Source organism: Prionailurus bengalensis, chromosome X (genome assembly GCF_016509475.1).
Source record: "Prionailurus bengalensis isolate Pbe53 chromosome X, Fcat_Pben_1.1_paternal_pri, whole genome shotgun sequence".
In the NCBI taxonomy this organism is placed as follows: Eukaryota; Metazoa; Chordata; class Mammalia; order Carnivora; family Felidae; genus Prionailurus; species Prionailurus bengalensis.
In genome coordinates, this window is record NC_057361.1 from 129,013,670 (window position 1) to 129,032,989 (window position 19,320).

A 19,320-nucleotide genomic window follows, 5' to 3' on the forward strand; every position below is an offset into this window, starting at 1 on the left:
AAGGACCCAGGAGCTGCTTCTTAGAAAAGATCAACAAAATCCATCAATCTAGCCAGACTCATAAAAAAAGAGAGTATGCAAATAAACAATCAAATAAAGGAGGAGAAGTAACAACTGACACCACAGAGATAGAAATGCTTATAATAGAATATTATGAAAAATTACATACCAACAAATTGGACAACCTAGAAAAAAATGGATATATTTCTAGAAACATATAACCTACCAAAGCTGAAGCAGGAAGACATAGAAATTTGAACAGACTAGGGGTGCCTGGGTGGCTCAGTTGAGCATCTGACTTCGGCTCAGGTCATGATCTTCCCGTTCTCGAGTTTGAGCCCCATGTCGGGCTCTGTGCTGACAGCTCAGAGCCTGGAACCTGTTTCAGATTCTGTGTCTCCCTCTCTGTCTCTGTGCCTCCCCCACTCGTGCTCTGTCTCTCTCAAAAATAAATAAACATTAAAAAACCTGGAATAGGCTAGTTACCAGCAATGAAGTTAAATCAGTAATGAAACAACTCCCAACAAAGAAGCCCATGACCAGACAGCTTCCCAGGAGAATTCTACCAAACATTTAAAGAAGAGTTAATACCTGTTCTTCTCAAACTTTTCTAAAAAAATAGAAGAGGAAGGAAATTTTCTAAATTCATTCCACGAGGCCATCATTGCTCTGATACCAAATCCAGATAAAGACGCCATCAAAAAAAGAGAACTACAGGCCAGTATTTCTGATGAACATAGATGCAAAAGTCCAACAAAATAACTAGCAAACCAAATCAGCAATACATCAAAAAAAAATCATTCACCACATGCAAGTGGGATTTATTCCTGGGCCACAAGCGTGGTTCAGTATTTGCAAATCAATTAATGTAATACATCACATCAGGAAGAGAAAAGATAAAAACTATATTATCATTTCAAAGGATGCAGAAAAAGCACTTGACATGGTACAACATCCATTCATGATAAAAACCCTCAGCAAAGTAGGTTTAGAGGGAGCATGCCTCAACGTAATAAAAGCCATATATGAAAAACCCATGGCTAACATCATACACAATGGTGAAATCCTGAGAGCTTTACCCCTAAGGTCAGGAACAAGACAAAGATGTCTGTTCTCACCACTTTTAATCAACATAGTACTGGAAGTCCTAGACACAGCAGTCAGACAACATAAGAAATAAAAGGCATCCAAATTGGTAAGGAAGATGTAAAACTTTCACTGTGTGCAGATGACGTGATATTCTATATAGAAAACCCTAAAGACTCCATCAAAAAACTACAACTGATAAATGAATTCCGTAAAGTCGCAAGATGCAAAATAGATGTATAGAAATCCATTGCATTTGTATACATTAATTAATGAACCAGCAGAAAGAGAACTTAACAAAACAATTCTTTTTACAGTTGCACCAAATATAATAAAATACCTAGGAATAAACTTAACCAAAGAGGTGAAAAGACCTGTACTCTGAAAACTATCAAACTTTGATGAAATAAATTGAAGATAACACAAAGAAATGGAAAAGCATTCCATGCTCATGGATTGTAAGAAAAAATATTGTTAAAACATCTATACTACCCAAAGCTGTCTATACATTTAATGCAAACCCTGTCAAAGTACCACCAGCATTTTTCACAGAGCTAGAAGACCCCAATAGCCAAAGCAATATTGAAAATGAAAAAATTGGAGATGTCACAATTCCAGACTTAAGTTACGTTACAAAGCTATAGTGATCAAAACACTATGGTACCAGCATACAAATTAATGGAATGGGACAGAGAGCCCAGAAATAAACCCACAATTATAAGATCAATTAATCGTTGACAAAGGAGACAAGAATATGCAATGGGAAAAAAATAGTCTCTTCAACAAATGGTGTTGGGAACACTGGACAGCAACATGCAAAAGAATGAAACTGGACCTCTTCCTTATATCGTACACAAAATTAAATTCAAAATGTATTAAAGACCTAAATGTGAGACCTGAAACTATAAAAATCCTAGAGAAGAGCACAGACAGTATTTTCTCTGACAGTTGTAGCAACATCTTCAAGATAATGTCCCCTGAGGGAAGGGAAACAAAAGCAAAAATAAACTATTGGGACTTCATCAAAATGAAAAGGTTCTGTACAGTGAAGGAAACTACAAAACTAAAAGAATCTATGAATGGAAGAAGATATTTGCAAGTGATATATCTGATAAAAAGTTTTTTCCAAAATATATAAAGAACTTGTACAACTCAACACTAAAAATTTAAACCAAATATTCTAATTAAAAAATGTGCAGAAGACATGAACAGGTATTTCTCCAAAGAAGACATTCAGATGGCCAACAGACACCTGAAATGATCTCAACATCACTTGTCATTAGGGAAATGCTAATCAAAACCATGATAAGCTGTTGCCTCACACCTGTCAGAATGGCTAAAATTAAAAACTCAAGAAACAAAAAAGTGCTGGAAAGGATATGGAGAAAAAGGAACCCTCTTATACTATTGGTGGGAATGCAAAGTGTGCAGCCACTGTAGAAAACCATATGGAAGCTCCTCAGAAAGTTAAAAATAGAGCTGCCTTACTATCCTTAATAGCACTACTGTGTATTTCCCCAAAGAATACAAAGCACTAATTCAGAGGTATATATGCATGCCTATGTTCGTAGTAGCCTTATTTACAATAGCCAAACTATGGAAGCAGCCCAAGTGTTCATTAATAGATGGATGGATGGGTGAAAATGTTAGACACACACAGGAATATTATTCAGCCATGAAAAATAATGAAATCTTTTTATTTGCAATAACATGGATCAATCTAGAGTATAGTGCTGAGTGAAATATGCTAGTCAGAGAAAGGTAAATACCATGAGTTCAATCATGTATAATTAATGAACAAAACAAATGAAAAAAGGGAAAAAAGAGACAAATCAAAAATCATACTCTTCATTATAGCGAACAGAAGATTAACAGTGGGGGGAGGTAGGTGGGGAGTGGTGTGAAACGGGTAAAGGGGATTAAGAATACACTTATCTTGATGAACACTGAGTAATATATGGAACTATTGAATCACTATATTGTACAACTGAAGCTGATACAACACTGTATGTTATTTGCTGGAATTAAATGCATTCATTCATTTATGGTGCAAAAGGTGACCCATGGGCAGAAAGAGCTACATTGGGGTTGTGAAGAATGGTTGGTTTTATACTATGGAGTTGGGGGGGTACAGTCAAAGGGGAGGCCTCCAGAGGGACTTTGATATGCTAAAGAGGACTCCTAAGATACCTGAGGCCTTGCTATTGTCAAGCTAAGGTTGTTTTTCCCTCTAGCAAATCATTAACATTAGGACCATAGGGGGTTCCTGGAGAAATGCTATGCTTGCTTGCCTCAAGTATCTGTCAATGGGCTGCAGGTTATAAGGAAATTTAATTTTACCTGCCATCTCCTTCTTGCCTTTGTTCCTCCTATCACTGTGGAGGGGCGATACTGGGTCATATTATGTCACCCACTGCAGTAAAGCTATAGGGGCATTTTTCATGGGCTCCTATATCCAAAATAAAACCTGTACCCCCTTCACAGGAAACTAATGAGCAAACTAATGTGCCTTCGCATTCCTGTGAACCTGCGAAAGACGTCAAACTTCTCTTATGATGGTTGTACCTTTCTTTTTCATTCTCCTTTCCCCAATTTATACTAATAATTCCTTCTTAAAATGGGCCATTCAAAAAGATCATCACAGACATTTGGATTACAAACCAGAAAAACCCTTCTGATTCCTGCTGTTTGTTCCAACTCCCATTTGAGGATGCTTCAAGCCTGACATCTAAAAAACTTTTCACTGGCAGCACTGGTAGACCCTGGGTTTGTAATTTGCTCTGTTTTATATATATATATATATATATATAGAAAGCCAGTGAACCATGTTGGTATGTAATATATATACTATATATTAATCTATATTTTTCTTGTTTCTATAAATATGCCTTTTAAATTTTTTTTTTCAACGTTTATTTATTTTTGGGACAGAAAGAGAGCATGAACGGGGGAGGGGCAGAGAGAGAGGGAGACAACAGAATCAGAAACAGGCTCCAGGCTCTGAGCCATCAGCCCAGAGCCCGACGCGGGGCTCGAACTCACGGACCGCAAGATCATGACCTGAATATGCCTTTTACTAATTACCTGATTGTTTACTAAACAAAACAGTCTATATGATGGCTAAACACCACCTGTCACACAGTTAAGGCCTTAAATGGCTCTCAAAGTAAAATTATATTATTAAATACTGAAATAACTCAAATGCATAAAATTATTTTAATTTAAAAAATAAAGGGGTACCTGGGTAGCTCAGTCAGTTAAGCATCCAACTCTTGATTTTGGCTTGGGTCATGATCTTACAATTGTGGGATCAAGCCACACATAAGTCTCCTTGCTGAGCACAGAGCCTGCTTAAGATTATTTCTCTCCCCCTGCCCCTTTCCTCCATTTGTGTGTGCTCTCTCTCTCTCTCTCTCTCACTCACTCGAAGGAAGGAAGGAAGGAAGGAAGGAAGGAAGGAAGGAAGGAAGGAAGGAAAAATAGAGAAGGACTCATATAAATAAAATCAGAAATGAAATGGAAGTAATCACCAACACCAAAGTAATAAAAAGGTTATAATAGACTACTTTGAAAAATTACATGCCAAGAAATTGGGCAACTTAGAAGAAATGGATAACTTTCTAGAGACATACAATATTCCAAAACTGAATTAAGAAGAAAGAGAAAATCTGAAAGAACAATTACTAGTAACAAAATTAAATCAGAATTAAAAACCTACCAAAAATTAAAAGTTCAAGACCAGATGGATTCACAGGGGAATTCCACCAAACATTTAAAGAAGAGTTAGTACCCATTCTCCTCAAACTATTCCAAAAAGTAGAAGAGGAAGGAAATCTTTCAAATATATTCTATGAGGCCAGCATTACCCTGATATCAAAACCAGACAAAGACATCACAGAAAAAGAAAACAGGTCAATATCCCTGATGAACATAGATTCAAAAATCCTCGGGGCGCCTGGGTAGCTCAGTCGGTTAAGCGGCCGACTTCGGGTCAGGTCATGATCTCGCGGTCCGTGAGTTCAAGCCCCGCGCCGGGCTCTGTGCTTACAGCTCAGAGCCTGGAGCCTGTTTCAGATTCTGTGTCTCCCTCTCTCTGACCCTCCCCCGTTCATGCTCTGTCTCTCTCTGTCTCAAAAATAAATAAACGTTAAAAAAAAAAAAATCCTCGACAAGATATTAGTAAACCACATCCAGCAATACGTTAAAAGGATCATTACCACAATCAAGTAGGATTGATTATGGGGATGCGAGGATGGTTACACATTTATAAATCAATCAATGAAATACACCATATCAACAAAACAAAGGATAAAAATCATACAGTCATCTCAATAGGTGGGGAAAAAGCATTTGACAAAATTCAATATCCATTCACTATAAAACTCTCAGCAAACTGGTTTTAGAAGGAACATAATTCAATATAATAAAGCCATATGACAAATCCACAGCTGACATCATGGTCAATGGTAAAAATTGCAGTGCTTTTCCTTTAAGATCAGCAATAAGACAAGAATGTCCACTCTCACCACTTTTATTCAACATAGTACTAGAAGTCCTAGCCATAGCAGTCAGACAGTAAAAAGAAATAAGTGGCATCCATATTGGTAAAAGAAGAAGTTGAGCTGTCTCTTTGCAGATGACATGATAGTATACATAGAAAACCCTAAAGACTCCACCAAAATGTACTAGAGGTAATAAATTCAGTAAAATTGCAGGATACAAAAATAATACTCAGAAATCAGTAGTTTGTATGCTTATAACTAAAGTAGCAGAAGGAGAAATTTAAAAAATTCCACTTGCAGTTGTACCAAAATAAAATAAATAAAATACAGTAAAATACACTACCTGGGAATAAATTTGACCAAGGAAGCAAAAGCCTTGTAATCTGAAAACTAGAAAAAGGTCCATGAAAGAAATTGAAGACAACAAAAGCAAACAGAAAGCTATTATCCCATGCTCATGGATTCGAAGAATAAATATTGTTATAATGTCCATACTAGCCCAAAGCAATCTACAGACTCAATACAATCCCTATCAAAATACCAGTAGTATTTTTCACAGAACTAGAACAACTAAAACTAAAATTTGTATGGAACCACAAAAGACTCCGAATAGACACTCTCTTTAAGAAATGGTGTTGAGAGGGGCGCCTGGGTGGCGCAGTCGGTTAAGCGTCCGACTTCAGCCAGGTCACGATCTCGCGGTCTGCGAGTTCGAGCCCCGCGTCAGGCTCTGGGCTGATGGCTCAGAGCCTGGAGCCTGTTTCTGATTCTGTGTCTCCCTCTCTCTCTGCCCCTCCCCCATTCATGCTCTGTCTCTCTCTGTCCCAAAAATAAATAAACTTTGAAAAAAAAAATTAAAAAAAAAAGAAATGGTGTTGAGAAAACTGGACAGCTACATACAAAAGAATGAAACTGGACCACTTTCTTTAACCATACATGAAAGTAAACTGAAAATGGGTTAAGGAAATAAATGTGCAACCTGAAACCATAAAAATCCTAGAAGAGAACACTGGAAGTAATTACTTTGACATTGCCTTAGCAACATTTTTCTAGATAGGTCTGTTGAGGCAAGGGAAACAAGCAAAAATTAACTATTGGGACTGCATCAAAATAAAAAGCTTTTGCATAGTGAAGGAAACCATCAACAAAAGAAAAAGGCAATGTACTTAGTTGAAGATATTTGCAGATGACACATCTGATAAGGGTTTAATATCTAAAATATATTTTAAAAACTTGTACAACTCAACACCCCAAATAACCTGATTAAAAAATGGGCAGAAGACCTGAATAGACATTTTGCCAAAGACAACTAGATGGCAAACAGACCCATGAAAAGATGCTCAACATCACTCCTCATCAGGAAAATGCAAATCAGAACTACAATGAAATATCACATTACATCTCTGAGAATGGCTAGTATCAAAAACACAAGATACAACAAGTACCTGTGAGGATGTGGGAAAAAACCCTCATGCAGTGTTTGTGGGTACATAAATTGTTACAGCCTCTGTCCAAACAGTATGGCAGTTCCTCAGAAAATTAAAAATCAAAATACCATATGATACAATAATTGCACCTCAGAGTATTTACCCAAAGAAAATGAAAGCATTAATTGGAAAAGATATGTGCATACCTATGTTTATTCCAGAATTATTTACAATAAGGAAGATATAGAAGCAAGCTAAGTGCTCATTGATAGATGAATGGATAAAAATGATGTGGTATGTACATATAATGGAATATTATGCAGCTATAAAAAAGATATCTTGCCATTTGTAACTACATGGATGTGGCTAGAGGGTATTATGCTAAGTTAAATTAAGTCATACTGAGAAAGGCAGATACCATATGATTTCAGTCATGTGTGGAATCTAAACAACAAATGAATATATCAAAAAAGCAGAAATAGCCTTATAAATACAGACAAAAAATTGATGGCTGCAAGAAGGGAGGATGGTGTGAGATGGGCAAAATGGGGAAAGGGGAGTGGGAGATACAGTTATGGGAGTTAACAAGTCATAAGGATGAAAGGTAGAGCATAGGGAATATAGTCAATGATAGTAGTATATGGTGACAGATGGTAGCTACACTTGTAAGCAGAGCATAACAGAAGTTGAATCACTGTGTTGTGCAGCTGAAACGAATGTAACATTGTGGGTCAACTGTACTCAAATTTAAAAATTATAATTATTCAGTCTATTATAACTGTTCAAATTGTCTGTTTCTTCTTGAGTCTGTTTTGATGGTTTATGTCTTTCTAGGAATTTGCCCATTTTATATGTTATCTAATGCATTGACATACTCTTATTCGTAGCATTCTCTTAGGATCCCTTTCACTTCTGTGAAGTTGATAGTGATTATTTCAGTAATTTGAGTTGTCTCTCCTTGCTTTTTTTTGGTCAGTTTATGCAAAGATTTGTCAATTTTGTTGATCTTTTCCAAAAACCTATTTCTGGTTTCACTGATTTTTCTCTAGTGTTTTTCTCTACTGTGTTTTAAATTTTTCTGTTCTAATTTTTATTTCCTTCCTTCTGTTAGCTTTGGATTTAGTATGCTCTTCCTTTTTCCAATTCATTAAGGTAGAAAGGTTATTAGTATGAAATCTTTTTTTCTTACTCTTCTCAGGCTACTATAAAAACATTACTGTAGACTGTGTGGTTTAAATAACAGAAATTCATTGTTTCACAATTCTGGAGGCTTGAAGTCCAAGATCAAGGTGCCTTCTTAGTCATATTCTACCTAGTCAGATTCTGGTGAGAACTCTCTTCCCAGATTGCAGGTGGCCCCTATCACTATGTCTTAACATGGTAGAAAGTAAGACGGAGTAAGTTCTTTGGTGTCTCTTCTTACAAGTGCACTAATCCTACCATAAGCCCTCATGGCCTCATCTAAACCTAATTATCTCCTAAAGGCCCCTATCTCCAAAGCCATCACATTAGGGGTTAGGGGCTTCAATATATGAATTTGGGGGGATATGATTCAGTACATGACATTTTTCTTCTTTTTAATGTAGATGTTTACTGCTTTAAATTTCCTTCTATGAACTGCTTTTGCTTCACCCCATAAGCTTTCCTTCTATTACTGATTTTTAAATATCATTCCACTGCTAATTCCAATAGCTGACACCCCCCCCCCCCCAGGTAAGTTTCCAACCTCTGCTATTTTCCCTGTAGATCACAGTTTCCTCTTTTTTTCATATCTCATAATTTTTTGTTGAAAACTGGATGTTTTAGGTAATGTATCATAGCAACTCTGGGTACTGATTCCCATCCTCCAGAGTTTGTTGTTTTGTTGTTTATTTGCTTAGTGACTGGGCTTCACTTTTTCTTTGAACTTGAGTTCTCCTACAGTGTGCAGCCTCTAATGTCATTTCTCAGAGGGAATAGCCTTGAGCATATGCAGTCACCCTGGAATGACACAATCCTCTTCGAGTGTCTCTTTTCCTAATCTCCCTGTCAGGCTGATAGCTGGTCTGCCTCCGTTGCTGTCACACCCAGATGTCAGCCTCCACTAATTGCAGGCTAATTGCTGTATTCTTTGGTAAGAGGTCCCCCAGACATAAATTACTCCAGTGTAATCTAATAAAGCTTCCAATAGAGCTTCTGCCCTATGTGTGGCAGTAGGTGAAGGAAAGGAACCCAGGCCTATCAGGTGTGCCTTGCTGGAACAGAGCTTTTGCATTATGGAGCTAGGGGTAGCGTGGGATAGGAGGAGAAATGTTAATGACTTGTCCCTTGTGGGGAGAAAGCATAGCCTTTGACTGGGACCTGGAGGGAAAGAGAGCCTCCTGGCCTTACTTGCCAGGACTAGAACTTCTGAGTCAGTGTGCTGAAAGATGGGGCAGGTCATGGCTCAAATGCTGTAGACTCACTGTTTTTACTAAGAATTAGTTAATTTTCTTGTGTATGTTTCTCCCATTTTCTGTATGCCCGTAGGACACTTTAAATGGTGGTGGCTGTGGTTTGTTTTCATAATTTTTCAAGTTATAGTTGTTTTGTTGGAGAGAGCATCTGTGGAACTTCTCACACTGAAATTCTGGAAGTGTCCAACTCTCACTCATGTTGAGGGCTCCATTTTTGAAAACTCTCAAATCATACCCTTAATTTAGAGCTTTACAAACTTATAGCCTTTGGATCAAATCCACATAAAGTTTCATTGGAATACCATCATGCCCATTTGTTTACATATTGTCTATGTCTGACAGAGTTGAGTAATTGCAGCAGAGACCATTTGCCCCAGAAAGCCTAAAACATTTAGTATCTGGCCTTTTACAGAAACAAAATCTGCCAATCCCTACTTTAGTTGGTCAGCTTTACTAAAGTCTTTTATTACTTAAAGGTGCTCCTGTAGTAAATGAGTTGTCAAGAGTACCAACTACAATTAAAATCATATTTGTCTTAAAAACAAAAATAGAAGATTTGTAATATAAAATGATATTTACTGGGTTTTTCCCAACATTTTCAGATTTGGTAGCTCAGCGAGGAGAAAGATTGGAATTATTGATAGATAAAACAGAAAATCTTGTGGATTCGGTAAGTATGGGATATGGTAATGTTTTTTCAGGGTCTAAATAAAGTAGAGAAACTGTGGTTGATGGCTAACATAATAGGGAAATATGTTAAATTTAATAATTTGCGATTTTTTTTTCCTTTCTAACCTCCATTATGTGATAATGTTGTGACAATGAGGATAATAATGAGGTATAGGTATAGAATAAAAGCCACAACCCATTAGAAGCCATTAAGAAAATTTTGGTTTGGGGAATATACTCAATATACAGTATGGAAACAGTTTTGTAAAGCTTTAGATTGGTGCCTTTATAATTTAGCTCAGCAGCATATACCAGTTTCTATACATTTTGTGAAACATGAAACAAATATGCAGGCCAGTTGTGATCCAGCATGAATCATGAAAACTGAACAGTTCAGTCTCTTTCTTGCTGACCATGGCAGCTTGAGCCTTCATTGTATCAAGCAAGAGTCATTTGATATTGGGAGGGGCCAATGAGCCCTACTTACGCTACAGTTATATGTGTCTTTGCACTTTCCATCGGGAAAGTGGATAAAGGTTTTGAGGAAAAGATGATAGATATACAGTGAATAGATGTGAGTAGATGGAGGGCAGAGATCAGTTAAATTTTAGGTCTACACAATTACAAATTTAAATATAGAGTAGTTTACACCTTGAAATGGATCAGTAAGTAATCATGTTTATTCTTACTGGCAGCTAGATCGTAGTGGTTAGGAGCACAAGCTCCACAGTCAGGATGCCTGGGATGAATCACATCTTTGCCACTTAGTAGTTTTGTGATCTTAGGCAAATTACTTAACCTGTCTATGCCTCAGTCCTCATCATCTGTAAAATGGAGATGTACCTCATTAAAGCAGGTAATGCATGCAAAATGCCTAACAGTATCTGGTGCAAAATAAGAGCTATTTCAATGTTTACTGTTATTGTTAGTTTTATAGAGACATCTATTAACAATAGTTCTTAGGAGGATAATAGTTTTATTTCAGTCAAAGCACATGGAAATTGGAGGAAGGGTGGTACCATACAGCAAGTCAGAATACCAGGTTTTTATAATGGCTCACTTTGTCACCCATTGCTATGGGGCAAAGAAGTATCTGATTCCAGATCTGCAGACCAAATTCTTAATCTATGAAGATTGCCCTATATTTAGCTAGAACAGTCTGTGTTTGGCCAGTGTTAGTATAGTTTGTACTTTCCAAATAAGTCTTTAATTTTGTTGGCTGTGTGACCCGGAATAACGAAAGATACTAATTAACTAACAGATGTCTCTCTTTATGGAGGAATAACCTATATAGGATAAAGTGCGGCAAGTGTACCATTCAGTAATCTTTTACACATATATCTATACCTATGTAACCACTGGTTAGGTCAAGATAAAAAACATTTCCAATACCTCAGAAAGCTGCCTCATGCTTCTTCCTATTAATAATCCCCAACAGAAGTAGCCATTTTATGACTTATTTCACTCTAGATGATGTTTTGCTTGTTTTTAAATGTATAGAAATGGATTCATATGTTATATACTGTTTTCTCTCTGGCCTCTTTCACTATTAGGCCTATGAGATTCATCCACATTGTTGCACGTGGTAATAGTTTATTTTATTGTTTTATACTATTCCATTGTATAAATTTACCTACCACAATTTGTTTATCCATGCTCACCTGTTGGGATTCCATTCTAATTCTAGATTCTCTATTTTGTCCCATTGATCTGTTCATTTTTTCAGCCTTTTTTCTTTCTGCATTTCGGATACTTTCTATTACGTTTCTTTTGTGGTTTGTAATCTGTTATTATTCCCTCTTCATGTATTTTTTGTCTCTACAAGTTTGATTTGGTTCTTTTTTAGATCTTCCACATGTTTCCTTTGCAGATGCATACTTTCCTCTACCTTCTTGAGTATCTGAAGTATATGTATAATTGAAATGTTTCTTCCACTTTTGGTGAACTTGAGCATACAACTTTGTTTGGTATATACCTAGGAGTGGAATTGCTGGGCTATTAGGGAATTTTGTTGTTCGGTTGTTTTAAACTGTTTGTGTCCTGGTGGGAATTATTGAGAAGTCACTCTTGCAGAAGAAAATGGATAACGGATGAAGCAAAGTTCCTTGGGTTTTGGGCCTCATACAAGTAAATACATAACCTTCTTGTGGAAATTGAACAGATTTTTATGGCTCAAATCCCGCAATTGTATTAGGCAGAACAGGCAAATGTGTTTGCAAACAACTGACTTAGAGGGAACCTTTCTTACTGGAAAAGCGTAAAGAGAAAAAGGCTTTCACACTAGCAGGAAGAACCACTTCTGATGCTTGGCACCATACATATTACTTTGGTGGAGAAGAAAAAGGGGAGAAGCTTTTCCAGTGGGTTCATACTGCTTACTGTATACCTGACAGAGTCCTGCTTCTGAGAACTAGTGATTACGAATGGCTAGTCTCTACCTGTGATGACAGTAATAAATTCTTGATTCAACATGATTAATGAAAGTAAAATGTTTACAGAAATTACTACAAATAAGTCATGCAGTCAGTGCCAGGGATCAAATAATTCATGTTTTTTTCCCCTAGTCTGTGACCTTCAAAACAACCAGCAGAAATCTTGCACGAGCCATGTGTATGAAGAATCTCAAGCTCACTATCATCATCATCATCGTATCAATCGTAAGTTTTTGGCATTATAGTATGTTACTTTATTTTTCAAACTTTAAGAAGTTTGAAGCTGGAATTCTTTCTCAGTTGTTAGCACTCTGAAATGAGCTACATATAACTTTCAGTGGTAAGACACATGAGCAAGAAGAGGCTTTGCTATGAATTCACTCCAAAATATTCTACTTACATCTCATCTTGCTATTGAGAATGTTTATATGTAAGGAGTCATGCAAGGCATTCCAAATATTCCTGGATATTTAATGTTTTTGTCACTACTGAAATGGCGTTCTTTTAAAATTACATTTTGTGGGGCGCCTGTGTGGCTCAGTCGGTTGAGCCTCCGACTTCGGCTCAGGTCATGATCTCACGGTTCGTGAGTTCGAGCCCCGTGTTGGGCTCTGTGCTAACAGCCCGGAGCCTGGAGCCTGCTTCAGATTCTGTGTCTCCCTCTCTCTCCTTTTGTATTTAAAAAAATACATTTTGTAATTGACTCCATATTTTCTAATTACATTTCTATTTTCTAGTTGATTGCATGTTCCATTTCTTTATTACTCTTTTCTCTTTTCTTTTTTTTTTTTTAATTTTTTTTTTCAATGTTTATTTATTTTTGGGACAGAGAGAGACAGAGCATGAACAGGGGAGGGGCAGAGAGAGAGGGAGACACAGAATCGGAAACAGGCTCCAGGCTCTGAGCCATCAGCCCAGAGCCTGACTCGGGGCTCGAACTCACAGACCGCAAGATCGTGACCTGGCCGAAGTCGGACACTTAACCGACTGCGCCACCCAGGCGCCCCACTCTTTTCTCTTTTCTAATCTGTTTTTGTGTCTGGCAACTTTCCATAACTCTTACTAGTTATAGTAGTTGGTCAGTTTATTCTGTATTCTGATTCTTCTGTCAGGAGTCAGCAAACATTCTGTAAAGTGCCAGGTAGTAAATATTTTAGGCTTTTTAGGCTGCATGTAGTCTCTGTCACATATCCTTTTTTTTAAAAACAAACCTTTAAAAATATAAAAACCATTCTTAGCTCACAAGCCATGGGCTGTAATGTGCTAGCCCCTGCTATAGGTAAATTATGATACCATCTGTTAATAATTTCAACCTCATCAAACTTATACATGCACATTATATATAATTCTGTGTAATTACATATAGGTATGTATACATATATATATATATAATTTAAAGTTACTAGCAGTGTGGAATAATTATGGTGTCAGTGGCATCTTTAGTTTCTGGTTTTAATAGGAATGCTTCTAATATTTCATTTTTAAGAGTAATAGGTACTATGAATTCTTGTTAGATTTTTATTTTCAAGTTAAATAATTTTATTTTTGTTTCTAGATTGCCTAAAGTTTTAGTCAGGAATAGGCATTTAATTTTGGGAAATGATATTTCTGTTCCCAATGAATTAATAATATGACTATCTACATTTAATATTAATATAAATAATTACATTAATAAACGTACTTAAAATTATCCTTTCATTTCTGAGATAAAATACTAAGTGGCTATTATGTAGTATTCCTTTAATGCATTATGAGTTCTGTTTCATAATGTTTATTTAGTAGTTCTCTTATCTAGTATTTCTCTTGTCTATAAATATAAATGAGTCTATATGCTGTTCTCCTTTTGTAACCCCTATGTAAAAATAAACTGGACCTCTTTGAACTATCCTAAATGTCTGGTAACCATTTTAATATGCTTAAACTCCTTTTTGCATTGCATTCTGGAAGAATCATTCAGTTCACTCTTCCTGCAAGTTAATTTTCTTTTCAGCTCTCTTCATTCTGTGTATTTATTTTTCATAGCCATGCTTTAAATTTCTAAGAACTCTTATTATTCTTAGTATAACCTTTTTTTTTCCCATGGAATTGTCCTTGTAACAGATGTACCATCTCCTTGAATTTCTCCAGATATATATTAAGATATGCATCACAGGGAAGTAGCTTATGCTATGGTGGGAACGGCTAGGCAAGTTCAAAATCCTCAGGGCAGGCTGTCAGGAAGGGCAGGCTGGACCTCTGGGGCAGGAACAAAGCTGTAATACACAGGCATAATTTCTTCTTCATCAAGGAAACCTCAGCTCTGCCCTTAAGGACTTCTAACTGGTTGATTTAGGCTAATTCAGATTATGTAGGATAATCTGCTTTACTGAAAAGCAACTGATATATGAGCTTTAATCACATCTACAAAATACAGTAACACCTAGATTTGTGTTTGGGTAACTGTGTACTGTAGCCTAGCAAAATTGACACATAAAACTGACCTTGGAGAAAAATAGTCATGTTTATCTCTAATGGGTCTATTATTTTTATTTTAAGAGCTATTTGGAATCCTCAGTAAATTTTAAGAGTATAAAGAGGTTCTGAACCAAAAGTTTGAGACTTGCTGCTCTAAGGAGAGTGGGAGGAAGATGCTTTACATTGAAGGTAGTTTGTGGCTGGGCAAAGCAGCCGTTCTCCCTATCCTGTTGCCATTTGCAGAAGCCCAAAGTTAATTCTGAGCAGATTCCTCTGAATCAGCTCCACTTTTCCTTGACCCCCTGTTGAAAGACCTCTGGTTTAGATAGCTGGATCTACCTAACAGAGAAGGGCAGCCATCGATCTGTTGATGTTATACTGGAAATTGTGCCATGGCCTTGAATGTTTCCTTGCTCAGGATACTCAGGTGGCACATTCTAGGCTCCTTAGCTTAGCCTTCTTCCTTCTGCTTGGGTCTGGGAATTTAGATTGATTTATAAAGCTAGATTATTGTTAAATTCAGACTGTATTTATTGATTACTTACTACATGCATAGCACCGCTCTTAATGCAGTATCAGTCTTTCCCAAAAGCTGTTGTCACCTAATATATTGTACTTTAGCTTTAAAAATCCTTATATTTCGTCTGTGGCAAATAGTCAACTTCATGTCAAATTGGAATATCTGTGTGTGTGTGTGTGTTGTCTGTGTGTGTGTGTGTGTGTGTGTAGAGTTTAAACTATTCATTAATAGCCAGAATTTGCTATAAACCATCCCCCTCCCTGACATTTATAGAGTAGGCAAAAACACTCTGCTGACTTTTGGAAGTGAGCATGGAATTCATAAATGTATTTTTTTCCAGGCACTGAGTAATGAAATCAGCCACTTAAAGATCTCAAAAAAGTTGAAATTTAAAGAAAGACAAATGACTAAATTAATGCAGTGAACCTAATTTTTAAAATAAATATATCTTTGGAATTTAGTAATGTGAACAAGCATATACCATTAAAAAATCATACTTTAAAATTACAGTACAGTTAAAAAGCTAACACATCTACAATAGGACTAGTGTTTTTACTGTTACTTGTATCGTCAGCTTTCCTTTGATTCGGTAATTGTAATTATATCATTATTCACTAAAAGTTTCATAACATTCTTGCTCATAGATTATATAGATGTAGAATCTCTCCGTATACTTTTAAATATTTCTAATCATCCTAATAATGAAAAGCAATGCATGTGTAAAACCTAAAAATGTGCTTCATAATAAAATCATACTTCAGGAAAATTACGATAATTTGCGATCTTGATAATTAATGATGTTTCATGAGAGTTAACTCATGTAGCTTGATTCTGCCTGGTTCCTAGTGAAGAGAAACAACTCCAGTGCTTTCTCTCCCAATGAAGAAAGTATAGTGGAATTCAAACGTGTGAGAGCTGTAATAAAAAGGATCATTTTAATTCTACTTCTACCTTTGAAAATACTTGGTTGGTGTATTATATTATTACACAACTGCTACTGTAATGGAACTAATATCTGTTAATAGGTTTTTGCTTTGCTTTATATTTATGAGCCTATGATAGATTCAAGAAAAAAAATTGCCTTCCCTCTCCCTCTAGGTGTTCATCTATATCATTGTGTCACCTCTCTGTGGTGGATTTACATGGCCAAGTTGTGTGAAGAAATAAAACAAGGAAAAGTTATCATTAACCAAGGATATGAGAGAACAAGGAGTTAAAAGCAATCCATGTGATTCAAGCCTTTGAATACTGACAGATGGTGTCTGCCAGTCTCTTCAACTCTCTTCTATTTCTTTTTTTTAATCTTGTTGTATGCTTCCAGATTTATCTTTGTCTAGTTTATTCCAGTGCACTTCAGATTGAACCATTTATTGCAGCAGTAGCCTTAAAAAGGCTTTTGTTTCTTTAGTTCATTAACTAGAGTCATCTGCTTAGAGAAACATTTTTGTTTGCAATTGCACAAAGCTATCACCAAGGTAGAAACCACCAGTCTTAAACACTGTCTACTAAGACTTTGGATGAACTTTGTGCACACAACAGTATTCAAGAGAAAGCATTGCTAACATCTCATCCTAATGTCTTTTGCTATTGAAGAGTTTTAGGTGCTTGAAAACAATATAAATGGAGAATTGTTGTTACTTGGGGAATTGTAATTAATTTGTTGGTGCTGCTTGTTTCCAGGAGCCCATGCAGGTAAAGTTTTAAACATTTTCTTTCAGTCATATGGGGAACATTTTGCTAGGCCATTAGAAACACACAGATGTAACCTTGTCCTCCTAGTATTCACTTTCAGGAAGAAAGTTTTAACCATTCACAAACTTTGCAGAGCTTGATATCCTCTCTTTCCCCCATTGCAGTTGATTTGAAAAGATGATGGTTTAAATATTGTTGAAGGTTGTGTTTTTTTATATATTTCTTTCTCTTTGGTGGATAATTAGGGCAATTGTACGGTTAATAGAATGGGTAGTATAGGAGATGGAAAGGCAAATTCTTCTGGCTCACCAGAGAAAAATAAAAGAACCACAGTGGATGTGCTAGTGTTTTAGAGATGTATGAAGAGGAGGTAGTGTGGGTAATTTTTTCCAGTCTGGGAGAAGCCCAAACTGAATATAGTCAACTGCCAACTCTAGGGTTTGGGTTTGACTGCTGTTGAATACTAGTTTTAGTATCCTTTGTGGATTAATAAACTCTCTAATCTGACTAGTTTTGAAGAATTCTTTTGTGAAACTTGAGAGTAGACATTATGGTGTATAGAAACAATACCAGAAAGTTTAACATCTATTTAACTGCAGTGTGGGAAAACTGGAGTGTGATCATACTGCTTTGGCTACACTGGCATCTGTTAGCTATTATGTAGTTTGGTGTGTATCTGAAAGGACATTTGCTGCCCTAAATCTAATTGCATTTATTTATCAATAAATGCCAGTAAATGGAAATTATATTACATTTGACTATTTTCCAAATAGAGAACAATGTAGTCTGTAAAACCTAGCCATCTGTGTAATCCTAGTCACGTGCCTTGAATATATACGTGTCACATAATCTGACTCATGCTACCTGTTCTTCCATCTGCATACACCTTTTCATTCATGCTCTCTGATTCATTTCTTTGACATATACTTTAGGCCCACTGGAACTCTTCGTGATCACACATAGCACAAGTATTTCTCGGTCTTCTTTATCAACACTAATGCCTTTTAATTACATCAGCATTTCCTACTGGAAAACACATTTCTTCCAGGAGAACATTTGGCATTCCTGAATAATAATTTCCAAATGTCTTTAATCCAAAGAAAAAGACTTAAAAGCTTATTTCCCTTTCTTATACACACCTGAGTAAAAATGATGTGCATGTTTTAGGGATAAATTACTTAACTGTTCATTGGTCTATTTATGTATAAGAATGCTTTTGAAAGCACATATCTTGTTTTAAATGACGCACAAATTGAAGGCATTAATAAAATTTAAGACTACTGCAATGAGCTTTCCTCCTTGAATCTAATTTCGTCTGATGACGTTTTATCATAGTTCACTTATGCTAAAAATACATTAAGAATTGTGGCCCGGGAGGAGTTAAGATGGCAGAGTAATAGGGGGACCCTATGCTTGCCTCATCACTTGAGCACAGATAAATATCAAATCATTCTGAATACCCAAGAAATGAATCTGAGGACTTAGAGAACAAACTGCACAACTAGTGGGAGAAAAGAGGCCACATTGAGGAAGGTAGATGTAGAGATGGGATCTGGAGGAGAATAGAATCATGGGTGCTGCAGAGAAGCAGAACCCCTGATTAGGGAGAGAGGAGAGAAGGAGAGTGAGAGTGCATGTGCAGTGCACAAGGTAAACAATTCCCCAGGGGTGCCTGGGTGGCTCAGTGGGTTAAACATCTGACTCTTGGTTTCATCTCAGGTCATGATCCCAGGTTATGGGATCAGCCCCATATCAGGCTCCGTGCTGAACATGGAGCCAGTTTGGGATTCTCTCCCTCTCCCTCTGCCCCTCCCTGCCTTGCATGCTCGCTCTCTCTCTCTCTCTCTCTCTCTCTCAAATCAACTTTTAAAAAATTCCCCAAAATCATTGATGGGGAAAATGAGAGGACCTGATTATCCCAAGTTGTTATAAGCAACAGAGCTCAAAGTCTGAAGTCTTAGAAGTGCACACCATCACCAGGGTGGAGCTTGGTGGGCATAGAGGTGTTCCTGTGGAGGAGGGCAGAGGCCCAAGAATGTACAGCATGGTCTGAGAATCCTCTGGGTGGCACTGGGAGAGACAGTTCCCCTTCTTGGAGTGCAT

General features: G+C 36.8%; 1 protein-coding gene across 1 annotated transcript in view; it reads left to right on the forward strand.

Annotated features, from left to right (window-relative positions):
- Positions 1 to 18,503, forward strand: part of VAMP7 (vesicle associated membrane protein 7) — a 60,369-nt gene extending 41,866 nt beyond the window's left edge. Inside the window, exons 6-8 of the mRNA XM_043571331.1 lie at positions 10,053 to 10,120; positions 12,684 to 12,776; positions 16,624 to 18,503. Of these exons, the coding sequence (XP_043427266.1) occupies positions 10,053 to 10,120; positions 12,684 to 12,776; positions 16,624 to 16,692 (230 nt within the window). The 3' untranslated portion in view covers positions 16,693 to 18,503. The remainder of the gene's footprint in view (positions 1 to 10,052; positions 10,121 to 12,683; positions 12,777 to 16,623) is intronic.
- The last annotated feature ends 817 nt before the right edge of the window (positions 18,504 to 19,320 follow it).